Source organism: Nicotiana sylvestris, chromosome 2 (genome assembly GCF_000393655.2).
Source record: "Nicotiana sylvestris chromosome 2, ASM39365v2, whole genome shotgun sequence".
Classification (NCBI taxonomy): domain Eukaryota; kingdom Viridiplantae; phylum Streptophyta; class Magnoliopsida; order Solanales; family Solanaceae; genus Nicotiana; species Nicotiana sylvestris.
In genome coordinates this window covers 121,029,274-121,044,119 of record NC_091058.1, presented here as the reverse complement: position 1 = coordinate 121,044,119, position 14,846 = coordinate 121,029,274, and the positions used below count along the sequence as shown (strand labels likewise).

Here is a 14,846-nt window from a genome sequence, read left to right as displayed (position 1 = left end):
TACATCACTGAAGGTTGGAGGCTGAAGTCTACCAAATATCTCCAACCTACGCTGCTCATCCTACAGCATGACAGGAACTACATAGTCCTGAGCAGCTGCAACCGGCTGGGCTGGATGCGCCCCCGACATCTGAAGTCCCTGCACGACCTGCTCAGGTGTGCGAGCGGTGGGAGTCTGATGGCCTCCCCCGGCCTGAGAAATAGCTACGGTTGTAGTGGCTAAACCGCCTGAGCTAGGCCAGTGCAAACTGATAAGATCTGAGCCAAGGCCTCCTGAAGACCCGAAATCATAATAGGCACAGCTGGTGCCTGAGCTGGTGCTGCTGGAGCATCCGTAACTTGGAACTAATCCTGAACTGGAGCAGCTGGTGGATCTGCAGGTGCTGCTCTGCCCCTACCACGACTACGGCCGCATCCTTGGCCTCTAGTGGCCACATCTGGTGGTACTAGTGGTCGTCCACCCTGACCGGTAGCGCACACCCTCAACATCTGTGAGAGAATAGAATAACAAAAGTTTAGTACTCGGGTCAACAAATTCGCACGACAAGAATTTCAAGAATATGAAGTTTTTTCCTAAAGGTTCTGCAGCCTCTCGAGGACAAATACAGGCATCTCCGTACTGATCCGCGAGACTCTACTAAACCTGCTCATGACTCGTGAAACCTATATAACCTAGGCTCTGATACCAACTTGTCACGACCCTAAACCTGGACCCGGTCATGATGGCGCCTCTCGTGAAGACAAGGCCAGCCAACACTTCCCATTTTTCAATTATTAACAATTTAGCATTTAGAAACAGTCTAAACATGAATAGATAATCCAAAGTAGCAGATAATATCATAAATACGTGGAAGAACAACCCAACACAGTTCGATACCGGGGTGTCACTAGTCATGAGCATCTATAAGTCATAATACAAATCCGCTAAGTCTATAAATTAGTACAACTGTCTGAAAGGAGATAGAGATGATAAAGATAGAGAAACACAGGGCTGCGGACGTCAAGCAGCTACCTCGTGAACTCCGAATGTCCGCCTGAAGCTGGAAGGATCAGCACTCGGGAGCAGAACCAGCTACGCCTGAATCTGCACACAGGGTGCAGGGAGTAAAGTGAGTACTCCAACTTAGTGAGTAACAAATGTAAATAAAGACTGAAAGCAAGAAAACACGTAAGGCACAAAACATTCTATAATAAAGCAGTAAAACCATTTGAAAATAGAAAATCAGTTAAAAGAAAAGGAAAATCCTTTTTCAACAAGTAAGCAGATAGTGGACAGGCAATTAAGGAAAAATAAACACGTAAAGGTTTGTCCCTCGGGCACAGTATCAACGAATCCGCCCCTCGGGCAACATCTCAGAACACTACCAGCCCCTCAGGCTCACATCTCAGATCACAATACCAGCGCCTCGAGCTCAATCTCACATCACAATGGATACCCGCACTCACTGGGGGGTGTAGACTCCTGGAGGGGCCCCTTACGGCCCAAGCGCAATATCAAGCCATCTCGTGGCATCAATACTAGGACCTCAGCCTCATATCAATCAAGCCACCTCGTGGCGTATATATCTCAGGCCTTCGGCCTCAAATCAATATCAGTGTTTCCTCACAACATAGGCCCTCGGCCTTACACAATCAAAATCCTCACAAGCCCATCGGGCAATAGTAAAACAGTGTTTCTCAGCCCAAACATCATTTAAAATATCATTTAGGTAATAAAACTGAGTAAACATGGCTGAGTATGAAAACAGTGGGAAAATAGCATGACTGAGTTCAAATATAAAATCAAACAGTGAGGAAATATCAATAAAAAGCCTCGAAGGGTTCAAACAGTTGACAGGAAGCCCAAATATGGTATTCAGCCCAAATAATAATGATAGCAAACAGTTTTCAATCAAATACGTGGTAAAATCATCAATCGGAATGGACCAAGTCACAATCCCCAATAGTGCACGACCCCACGCTCGTCATCAAGCACATGTCTCACCTCAATATAGCACTACGATGTGCAATCCGGGGTTTCAAACCCTCAGAACATCATTTACAATCATTACTCACCTCAAACCGGCTAAATCTCTAACTCGCAATGCCTTTGCCCCTCGAATCGGCCTCCACTCGCGTCGAATCTATCTAAAATCAGAACGAGGACGCCATAATATGCTAAAGGAACGAAGCCCAAGAGAAAACAATCAATAAAGGGCACAAATCCCGAAATTACCAAAACTCGAACCCCGGGCCCATTTCGGAATTCAATAATTTTCACATCAATAGGTTTTTTATCTCCCCACGAGTACATACATATCAAAAGTTCTCAAATCCGACCCCAAATGGTCATTCAAATTCACAATTAAAGGCCTATGTTTTCAAGCCCTAGTTTCCCCAATTTTTAACCTTTGATTTCCATAATTTCTAGCTTTAATCCATGAAATAATAGCATAGGAACGAGTTTTAGGTCCAAATTCCTTACCTCAATGAAGTTTTCTTGAAATCCCTCTTTCAAATCGCCCAAAAAGCTCACAAGTTGAAGTCAAAAATGGTGAAATAACTTAAATTCGCGAAATGAAATAACTTATATGTTCTGCCCAGGCCTTTCCGCATCTGCGGTCCTTCAACCGCATCTGCGGTGCCGCATCTGCGGTCATTATTCCGCTGCTGCGGAAATCACTTAATCGACCACATCCGCATCTGCGATCATCCATCTGCATCTGCGACTCCGCAGATGCGGTCTTCTTAGCCGCTTCTGCGATCCCTAACAAATCCCCATAAGCCGCTTCTGCGGCCACTCTCTCGCACCTGCGGTCCCCAAGCCGCCGGTACGAAAACACCAGAAGCAGCAATTTCAGCAGTTGCAATAACTTCTCAACTTCTCCGTTAACCACCCGAAACCACCCCAAGGCCCCCAGGACCTCAACCAAAAGCACAAACATATCCCAATACTTTATTCAAACTTGTTCCAATCATCAAAATACCTCAAACAACATTAAATCACCCAAAATACATCGGATTCAAGCCAAACTTTCTAAAATCTTCCAAATTACGCTTTCGATCAAAAACCCAACCAAACCACGCCCGAATGACCTGAAATTTTGCACACACATCTCAAATGACACAGCGGAACTACTGCAGCTCTCGAAATTCCATTTCGACCCCTATATCAAAATCTCGCCTATCAACCGGAAATCGCTAAAATATTAACTTCGCAAATTCAAGCCTAAATCTACTACGAACCTCCAAAATTTATTTCAATCATGCTCCTAAGCCACAAACTACCTCCCAAATCTAGTCGAACCATCGGAACTCTCATCCGAGCCCTCTAACATATAAGTCAACATATGGTTGACTTTTCCAACTTAAACTTATTCTAAAGAGACTAAGTGTCTCAAATCTTGCCAAATCCTTTCCGGATTCGATCCGACCAACCCGATAACATATAGAACCGATAGATAAAGCAATAAGAAGCAGAAATGAGGAAAACGGAGCGGTAACTCATGAGACGACTGGCCGGGTCGTCACATGAACTGCCTATATTGTTAGTCTAATGTACATGTTATAACAATAAGCATCTTTCAACTAAAAGCTTCGTCACTACCTCGACGAGGTTAGACAAAATACTTACCAGTACATGGGGTCGGTTGTACTGATACTACACTTTTGTACGATGTGTATAAATTTTTGAAGCAGAGCTGCTGGTGATGTCGAGTGCTGATTCGGAAGATGTTCGTGCGTTTTGGATATAGCTGCCACTTGTCCTTAGTAGCTTAGGTTGTTGCTAATCTGTTTATGTAACCTTCAAACAGAACGTGTATTTATTTTGTATTAGTTTTGAAATTTCAAGTCTTAGAAGCTCATGATTCGTACTACCACGTCTTGGGTAAATTTGTAAATGTTCAGTTATCTATTCTCTTATAATCTCAGTTGAGTTGTATTTTCTGTTAGTTGGCTTACCTAGCGGGTTGAGTTAAGTATCATCACGACTTGTGATTTTTTTTGAGTCATGATCGATATCTTTAACTTTAAAAGAATGGTAAAAAAATTAGAAACAAAAATGAAAGAAAAAACTTAAATTAGTAAGGGATAATTTGAAAAATATAAATTTATGGTGAGGATAATTTTGTCTTGAATAAATTAATTTTTCACTTCTGCTTCTGCTTCTTTCCAAAAGCAGGAAAACTGATTCTGCTGCTGGCCAAAAATACTTTTATGTTATTGGTCAAACATTTTAAATTTTTTAAAAAGTACTTCGTTTGAGGAAAAAAGTATTTTTGGCCTCCCAAACACTTGGCCAAACAGGCTCTAAGAGACTGTTGTCATCCCTGCTTGCTGACGAGGCAGTTTGTTCTACTACAATGCTTCTGTTCTAGCCAAAATTCCTGTTGTGCCCCTATGGTTGTTGATTTGTGTTATTCAGAGAAAGACTAACTTGGTAATTTTGCGTTCCACCTACACTACCAACGCTTAATTGATTAATTTTTGTTCTACTTTGTTTATTGTTCGAAATTTGTTATCTTTATTTTGTGAAACTCAAAAAAAATTGCTTGAAAAAATATTGGGGTTTCCGAAGGTTTTATCATTTTTCAAATTGGGAAATTTCAGAATAGATGAGCCTATAACTTTCTTGGATTTAAGCAACAATTCTAATGTGCTTCTGATTATTTCAGTTTGTTGATTTATTTGATTTTATTCTTGTGAGTTTGCATGAAAAAGATGAGTTAGTTCTTTGGAGCATGTCAAAGTGCATAAGAACTTAAGTCGAAATTCTTATTGACCTTTGGGCATGGAAGGTTCATTGCATTAGAACTTCGTCAGACTTATGCACTTCGTAATATTATAATATTATGAATTAAAGTGTTTATTGCTTTAATTTTCAGATATTCTGGAAGTACATCAAGGTCAAATTCAAGGATAAAAGGTAGCTTTCTACTCTGTTGTTAGAAGCCTCTTTTTCTCCACCATTGATATAAAACAGTGTTTAGTCTATATCATACATGAATCAGTTTACAATATGTATTATGAACTGTTATTGTTCTTTATTTTGGTTAATTAGAACAACAGATATACACATTGTTCTTTTTACATGTAAAAGCAGTGTTTTAAAAGGCAAAGGCGTGAATCAAATCGTTTTACTTAATACGTGAAAAGGTGAAAACCTCGAGACATGAGGTGTAAGTCTCACAAATTTTTAATGTTTGAAATTTATGAATTAATAATATAGCATTATAACACAGAAAAATATATAAGATACATTAAAAATTCAAGAAAAATAAAAACAATTAAAGAAACTCGTATAAAATAAAATATCTAGTATATTTGTCAAGTATAAATAATGTAATTTTAAATACAACGTCTTAACTTTCAAACAATTAAAAATCATAATTTTTAAAAATATTATCAAACTGCATATTTTACCTTCTTAAAAAGAAATACTAAATAAATTTTATCAAGACTGTAATTTAAAATATTATTCATTCATAAGTAAATATAAAATTATTTTTAAATAGTAAATAATAAATGTATGATAATTTTGAGAGTTATAGAACTAAAACATGAAGCTCTATCAAGTAAAGATATAAATTTGGGTTATCTATTTTTAGAAGAAATATTCAAATGGTATTTACCCTCTCGATGTTCTGAATTAGTAAAAATAAAATACTATGGTTCGTTATTTGAGTTATTCATAATTTTTATATTCCTATAATAAAAAGAACTTTAATCATACATTTGTTAAAGAATTTTGAGAGTTACTAGTGTTAATTAGTGAATCTAACACATGATTTGCATAGGAATTATTAGGCGAGTCCCAAGCGTTGAGCGTTAGGCGTGCTTTGTTGGACTTTAAGCCATTGGGCTTTAAAGTAGAAGAAGTGTGAATTGGAAATGGAGGGAAATAAAATGGAGGAAAATGAAAATTTGAAGAAGTGAACTTTTGTCTTGCACTTTGTCCCTCATTGGTGAGGAACAATCACATTTGTGTGCTTATATATAGACTCACTTCTTAAAGCTCTTAAAAGGAGTTGAAGAGAATGAACCCTCGCGACGTCGTCGTCGCTCGCTCGGCTTCGGCTTCGGATCTGAAAGTTCAGAGGGCCCCGCTAGCCGCGGTTCTGCTGAAAATATTTTTGATTCTTTACTATTTATACATTTCTTTATTCTAACAGTTTTCTGATTTATGTTTTAACACAGTAACGCTTACAAGCTTAAGGAATTTTATTACTAACGTTTCTGTGTTGATTATTAAACTGTTTTCTTTATACTTTGTTGGAGACTAAAGCCTTGTTGCTTTCTACTCCTATAATTGTTTCTGTCCGGTTTAAAGTACATAAAAACTTTGCGGAAGATGATAAATCTAGAAGTATTGCCAAAATTTGATTGCATTAATTCCAAATGTCAAATATGTGTGGAATCAAAGTATGCTAAGCATCCTTATAAGTCCGTTGAAAGGAATTCAAGTCCTTTAGACTTAATTCACACAGATATTTGCGACATGAAGTCAACACCATCTCGCGGTGGGAAAAAGTATTTTATTACTTTTATTGACGATAGCACGAGATACTGCTATGTTTATTTACTTAATAGTAAAGATGAGGCAATTGATGCTTTCAAGCAATACAAGAGTGAAGTTGAAACGCAACTAAACAAAAAGATCAAAATGATAAGAAGTGATAGGGGTGGCGAATATGAATCTCCTTTTGAAGAAATTTGTTTGGAAAATGGCATTATTCACCAAACAACTGCCCCTTACTCTCCACAATCTAATGGAATTGCGGAGAGGAAGAATCGAACATTGAAGGAGATGATGAATGCATTGCTAATAAGTTCTGGCTTACCACCGAACTTGTGGGGGGAAGCTATACTTACAGCTAACCGGATAATCAATCGTGTACCTCATAGTAAAACACAGTCCATTCCTTATGAAAAGTGGAAAGGAAGGAAGCCTAGCTTGAAATACTTCAAAGTGTGGGGGTGTTTAGCTAAGGTACAAGTTCCTAAACCTAAAAGGGTTAAGATAGGTCCAAAAACGGTTGATTGTGTGTTTATTGGATATGTAACCAATAGCAAGGCATATCGTTTTCTGGTTCATAAATCAGAAAATCCTGAGATTCACATTAATACGATAATAGAATCAGATAATGCTGAATTCTTTGAAACTATTTATCCGTATAAAAAGGAAAGTGAAGTGACCTGCCAAAAGTCAAAACGACCTCGGGAGGAAATAACAGATGGTATGCCTAATGAAGAAAATCCAAGAAGAAGTAAACGTCAAAGGATATCTACGTCAAAGGAAATAACAGATTGTATGCCAAAAGTCAAAACGACCTCGGGAGGAAATAACAGATTGTATGCCTAATGAGGAAATAACAGATTGAAATACTGCATCCTAATTCGCAGTCTCTCTCTCTCTCAAATTCGTAAGTGTGATTTTGCTCCGTTCTTTGAGTTCGTTGGTATCCTGCAGTTTGTATTGCCACTGTTGCAGGAAGGTTTATTCCGTTTTATCCTGGGAGGATTTAATCCATTACCTTGGCAACGTGTGAGGGGGTTAAAATTCCTTAAGGACGCACAAGAAAATTGTGGACTCGGAATATTTCTGATTCTTTACTATTTTATACATTTCTTTATTCTTCTAACAGTTTTTTGATTTTTGTTTTAACACAATAACGCTTACATGCTTAAGGCGCACAACCAAGCGTTTGGGGCGTAAGCCTCACAGAATTAAGCCTCGGACATGAGCCTCAAGCGTTTCGATAGTGCACCGCTCCGGTGCGAGCTCCGAGACGAGTCCCACAAAAGCCTTATAAAACACTGTGTAAAAGCCATCGTTGGTAGAATCTGTAAAGTTTATATGAACTCAAAAACCAATGGAATTAACTCTTCTTTGGATTTGCAGGAAATAAACCAAAGTGTGCTAGAAATCCATTAAAGAGTTGCCCAGAAGTATCCCTAAAGCTCACAGTATATTCTTTTTCCAATAATTAAGCTTTAAAGATTTTAATGTGCATTTATTTTTCCATTTTTTGCACGTGGATATCGACTGATTTTGTTGAGATGTAAGTACATATCTTAAGCTTGAATTAAGGACCTTAACTATTAAAGCTCATCAAAAGATCTGAAATTATTTAGAAGAAATATCTAAGTTTGGTGACTTACTTCTCAATTGATGTTGACTCCTAAAAGAATATGTCCCTCCTTCTCTTCGAGTTTTCTTTTCGTGACTTGTAATGAATTTTTGGTTCCCACTTTGAATGATTATTTTTCTAATTTTATATTTTTTATAAGAGATTTTTACTTTTTCACATAATAATTTTGATAAGAACATATAAAAATCTTTAAAGGGTCATTTTCTTCCATTCAAATTATAAATGACTAAAATCACCAATTTATTCACGGAGTGATGAGGATGAGTTTAATTTATATACTTAATAAAGTGTAAAGAAATTTACACACCTTAATTGTTAGGAATTTTACATTATCAAATTACTTTTACCTATTATAATATCTTACTTTTAAAATTAAAAATTTACTTTTAATAAATTTTTACGTATAAATATTTTTTAAATAGTCTAATAATGTAATATTTTTTTACATTATCCCTATATACCAGTTAAACCCAATGAGATTATAGTACTATATAACTTCTGCTTTAGCCCAAAAAAGATACGTTCAAAAAAGAAATTCCACAAAAATCGCGTGTGACTATCGTTGCATCACGACATATGGCATTAGATTATTCTTTCCGTCTCTTCATCTACATAGTAGTATATATATTTATGAGAGAGGGATAGAAGTACTGTAATTTCTGGAGAGTTACAAAATAATGGAAACGTGGTTTGTCATCGTCGTCACTCTCTGCATCTCTTTCATCCTCAAATCCCTCTTTAATCTTATCTCCAACAATTCCAAATCCAATCAGAAAAACAAGAAACTCCCGCCGGGACCCTACACTTTTCCGGTGATCGGAAGCTTATTATGGGCGAGAAGGTCCTTCGCCGACTTGGAACCAATCATTCGTAACCTCAAGGCTAAGTATGGTCCTCTCATCACCCTCAATATTGGGTCTCGTACCGCCATATTCGTATCCAGTCACTCCTTAGCTTACCAAGCTTTAGTCCAACAAGGCGCTGTTTTCTCCGACCGGCCAAGAGCTGTCCCCACCAGTGCAGTCGTCAGCAGTAACCAGCGTAACATCAGCTCCGCCCCTTACGGCCCTGTTTGGCGTCTTCTCCGGCGAAATCTGACGTCTGAAATTCTCCACCCTTCGCGCGTCAAGTCCTACTCCAAGGCCCGGTCTTGGGTGCTGGGTATCCTCCTTCAACAGCTCCTTCACGCCCGAGCCGATTATTCTATCAGGTTAATTGATCATTTTCAGTATGCTATGTTTTGTTTACTTGTGTTGATGTGCTTCGGGGACAAGCTCGACGAGGCTCAAATCAAACAAATTGAAGGTGTACAGCGCAGGCTTCTCCTGGGTTTCCGGCGATTCAATATACTCAATTTCTTTCCTAGAATTGGAAAAATAATCTTTAGGAATCGCTGGAAGGAACTGATTGAACTACGTCAAGAGCAAGAGAAGATCTTCATTCCTTTGATTGAAGCTCGAAGTAGTAGGGCCAAAGAACAAAAGCCTGACGAAGAAGTCGTGGCTTATGTGGATACGCTGTTGAATTTGGAATTGCCAGAGGAAAACAGGAACCTCAATTATGGAGAAATGGTTAGCCTCTGTAGTGAATTCCTAAGCGCCGGAACTGATACGACGTCCACCGCTTTACAGTGGGTTATGGCCAACTTGGTCAAAAACCCTTCCATTCAGGAAAAACTATATCAAGAAATTGCTAGTGTAGTGGGAGAGAAACAGAGCAAGTTGACAGAAGAGGTGGTGAATGAGGAAGATTTGCACAAAATGCCATACCTGAAAGCAGTGATCTTAGAAGGTCTTAGGCGACACCCGCCCGGTCACTTTGTGCTGCCACATACGGTGACAGAGGAAGCAGAACTGAACGGCTACGTCGTCCCAAAGAATGCCACCATCAATTTCATGGTTGCCGACATGGGTTTGGACCCAAAGGTGTGGGAGGATCCCTTGGAATTTAAGCCAGAGAGGTTCTTAATGGAGGGATCAGATAAGGAAGGGTTTGATATAACAGGAAGTAGAGAGATCAAGATGATGCCATTTGGAGCTGGTAGGAGAATATGTCCTGGCTATGCTTTGGCTATGCTTCATTTGGAATACTTTGTGGCTAATTTGGTTTGGCATTTTCGATGGGATGCTGTGGAGGGAGATGATGTTGATCTTTCAGAGAAGCTAGAATTCACCGTTGTGATGAAGAATCCTCTACGAGCTCGTATCTGCCCTAGAGTTAACTCTGTTTGAATTTGGTAATTACTAGTAGTTCTTTCTATTTGCATTGTTCCCGGTTGATGGACTTCCTCCATATAGTACTGGAAGGTAGAGGGAGAATGATTATTAATGCCTTGCTGCAATATTAGCTTAGTAGTTAGTAGTGAATATAATTGAAACTGGATATTTCTGTCTTATGTGTTGTACATTTGGTTCATTGCAGTTGTTCCTCTCCGTCGCATTAGTTAAGCTTTTGGTGCTTGTCCTGGTGTTCATTTTCCTTGTCATAATTAGATCGTCCAATGAAGAGATCAGTATAACTAGAAATTTGTTTATGCTCTTTTTGGTTATTTGCCTGTACTCTGGCAGGATGGAAAATTGTTTACCTTCCCAAAGAAATTGTTGTTTTGGTCTTTGAAGGAATATATGAATTCCATGTCAGTTGAAGTTGCTCACATTTACTTTTCTGATAATGCTATTAGGCAAAACAGAAAAATAAAATAAAAGTGGATAGAGAGAGATTATGACCTAACTATATTTTTTTGGTGAAAAGTTGTAATTGAAAGGTTATTAGGAGTATAAAAACTGGAGAGATGGCTACTTGCGTGCATAGGTGGCGTATAGGATCATTAATCAAGATACAGATTACTGCTAAACTTGCTGCAACACCTCCTGATGAGGATGTGGAAACTGCTTCCGCTCTGAGTTCACACGTTCAAGCCTAAAACTATCCTGAACACTTGAGATGTAGTTCTCAGCCTTTAGATCAACTCTTTCGTTGTCAAGCAGCTTGGCATAACTATAGGTGTACTACTACTACTACTACTGTTAGAGTTTTGATCAGTACTCTCTGCCGGTGGAATATAAAATGAAAAGTGCGGTAATGGTCACTTGCTCCTGATTCAGTGTGAAGTCTACTACAGTTGATGAGAAGGAGGATGTTGCAGTAGTACTATCTGGATTATAAGGAACCAGCTTGTGCTTTGGCTGATGATGTTGGTGATGATTAAGATGATGATAGTTGATGGACGGTCCAGCTGATTGACGACGAATCCCTCGGAGGGGTAATTAGGAACCCTGTTGAACTCAGATTGCATCGCCGATGAAGGATAAAGACTTCACCAGCTTCCCTTTGATGAACCCTCGGACCTTGCGGCTTGACTCCATTTCTCCTCTTATCTTTCACAAGAATGTACAGTAAATGTTCTTAAGTTACAGCTTGATAGATGTTTGATTGAGTACTTCTGCTTTGAGTAGAGCGATGGGAGAGATCTTTATATAGTACTCCATAGTAGAAATGAGTATGCATGAGCATGCAATTTGTGATTTGTCCAATAAAGAGTTCATAAGTTGAACTCTTTGTTTAATTACAACTAGAAATGAAGATAAAGATGAAGCAGTCATGAGCTACTATTCTTGTTAGCTATATCCTTTCTTCGCTCATTATACGCCTGGAATCTTGCATAAATTTATGGTGTCTAGGTATATGCGATGTTTATAATGCTGTGCGTGATTCTAATCTAGTTTCTGCATCATTTTAACTGGGCAGCCAATGTTTAATTCCCTGAGCTTGCTTAGCTAGAAAATCACATATAAATTAACGGATAAGAACTGTCTTTGTCAACAATTTCCAGCATCCACTGTGAGCACATTTTCCATCTAAGTTCAAAATTTAAACTTCATGTATTCGATCTTTAAGGTTTTTAACGCTAAATTTACTATTTAAAATTATGGGCTCAATTTTAGTGAATTTTCACATATATATTTATGCTTTGCATCCAAAATATTAGATTAGGATGAAACCGGTACCTAAGGACTGCATTCGCCCCTGTTTCCGAGCAAGCGTTGCTGCCTCTCATGCCATCCTTTTCATGGCATTCAATGTTGTAAAAGGCACGCTTTAAGTGCGCTTAAGCCCTGAAGTAAGGCACAAAACGTGTTGATCCCTTCGCCTCGCTTAGCTTTAGAGTCGTTGTCAAGGTTCTAAGGCTACTTTTCCTTTGCCAATGAGAGAAGAGGCGGTATAACCAATTGATATTTCACTTTATCATATTTTTTCAATTTTTTTGTCCATATATTTGTTATTTATGCTTATAATTATTAGCCTTGGAATACTTATACATATTTGTATTTTTTCTCCATTTGCGCATTTCTTCATTAAATCCTATCGCTTTGTTTGCGCTTTACCTTTAAAGCCCTAACAGACCTCAAAGCTCTTTTGTGCTTTAGCCTTTGATAACCCTGTGGCCACTACAAGAACAAACCTACTGTGTTCAGTGTTCAATATAATGCAAAGGAAGATGTTCATCTACCTTTTGCCTCTTGAATCGTTGCCTCGTCGTCGTACTTGCCAGTATATATTTTTGGTTGATTTTTCCATAACTTTTTTAATATGGTATTGGATGTCAATAACATGCTTAACAAATCTTTTTAATATGCTGCCGGATTGGACGTCATTACGTCAATAACATGGAGGGAACAAGGTCGGATAGAGGAACAGTTCTTTCTATTCTGTGGTTCCCTTGAGAAAAAGAAGTGCTAGAAGCCCCGCGTATAATTGCAATGAGTCAAATCACAAGTATTGTGTCCAATATCCACGACCAAATACAGAAATAACAGATTGATATATTGATATTGATAACAAAGGAATTACACTATAAAGTAATAATAACTAAGGATAGTAACAGAAAGAAGGGGGTTGGGAAGACAGAGCCACAAAGAGAAGTGTCGAGGGAGAGAGACCATAGAGGGGAAGTTTTTACCAAATTCAGCCTAACTCTAGAATGCAATGAACGTATTATTCATTTCCCGATTTTCTTGGTCTCTGTCACGCGCAGTACACATGCTCTATTTTCAGCCAGGGTCCCATATGTAATTTGCCAAAAGCCCAGATGTGGCATCACGGTTATTTTGATTCATAACATATTGCAAGAATATTCATATGTTTTTATTTCTCAAATCTCACAATATATCAAGATTTTGTGGCCAATTCGACGCCCTACACTGTCGCTGCATTAATTTTTTGTAAGTATACGTAGATTGGTCATGACTTACCGTTTTTAGAGAGGTTAATAAGGAAAAACACTGGAACGAGAAAGAAAGAGGATACAATTTGTAACTTAAAAGACATAGTAATTGTTAGGGAATCAAATGATGTGACAAGTTATTAGGGGCGGCTCAACATTTTGTGGCCTAAAGCCAAGAAAAGCCCCAAATTTTTATAAAATCTGTGGGATAATAAGACACAAAAAAAACTCATGTAATTTCGATCTAGTGGTAAAAGCATAACGCGTGATGTGTAAGTTAGACTCACATTACTTTTTCTAACTCTCCTGTATACAAAAGTATAATATTTAAGTGGAAAATAATAGAAGTGTGGGCTCATTATCCATCGAGTTCGAATCTTGCGCCATTGTCTTTGAGAATTTCTTAGTTAAAAAAGATAAGACACAAAATTAAAGAGCTTGCGTTCTAATGTATGGATCCATACTATGACAAAAAAATAGTTAATAAGAGAATTTGAGTTGAAATTAGATAGTGAAATCGGCAAAGAGAAGGTAAATATACTATTTAATTTAATAAGAGAAAATTCATTGTTATTTACTCTCTCAATCATACAATCTCAATCAGAATTTTAAAATATAAAAAATTAAGTCCTTAATATTTGGGGACCTAAGACAAGGGCTTTATCTGCTATAATAACCCAAAATATTTTTATATACTCATTAACTTTGAGAGTAGTGAATTAAATTAGTTTGTAGCTATCGAATCGAATATTAAGCAAGTGAGAGGTAATTAGTTATGATGATATATAAAATAGTGTATTAAATAAGTGGCTAGGATATAATATTTAATTTACTTATTTAGTTGGCTTAGGTTGGTTGTGCTAATTTATACTATATTAAAAGCACGAAGGTGTTTAGCGAAATGACGTTCGTTTTTTTACCCTTCAAAACTAAATTTTACATTAGACAAAATAGTAATTTAATTATCTTCCTAATATTTAGGGTCTAAAGTCAGCTAAAATTTTGTTTATCAAATATTAACTTATATGAATTAGGTAGAAACTTCCTAAAGGTGTTGGTTTATGTTTAGTCAATAATGGCATGTCAATTGGAAGAGTTGGTGGAAAGAGTTGGTGTGGATGCTAGGAGGAAGCTTCCTCCTTTGATGTCACCCATGACATCAAGAGGAGGTAGTTTGATGTCACCAATGACATCAAGAGGAGGTCTTTACCTCTATAAATAGATGCACTCCTTCATTTGTAGAAATCATCCCAAAAATAATACAACACATTGTAGTGAGTAGAGAGTTAAGAGAGAAATTCTCTTAAGTGTAATTGGGAACTCTCCCCTTCCTTTGTTAATATTAAAAAGTCAACTGTTCTCTGGTGGACGTAGGATTATTTTGATCCGAACTGTATTGGGAAAAAACTGAGTCTGTATATTGAAGATGACGTGTCATGACATGTGGACTGGTCAAAAGGTCAAAACGCAATAAATAGCCAAGAGGCACGG

At 37.6% G+C, this 14,846-nt stretch overlaps 1 protein-coding gene across 1 annotated transcript; it reads left to right on the top strand.

The window, feature by feature from the left end:
- Window positions 1-8,725: 8,725 nt before the first annotated feature.
- Window positions 8,726-10,524, top strand: LOC104230945 (cytochrome P450 89A2-like). The gene has a single exon (XM_009783863.2). It carries the CDS (start codon window positions 8,809-8,811, stop codon window positions 10,360-10,362), a length of 1,554 nt encoding a protein of 517 aa, XP_009782165.1. The 5' UTR covers window positions 8,726-8,808; the 3' UTR covers window positions 10,363-10,524.
- The last annotated feature ends 4,322 nt before the right edge of the window (window positions 10,525-14,846 follow it).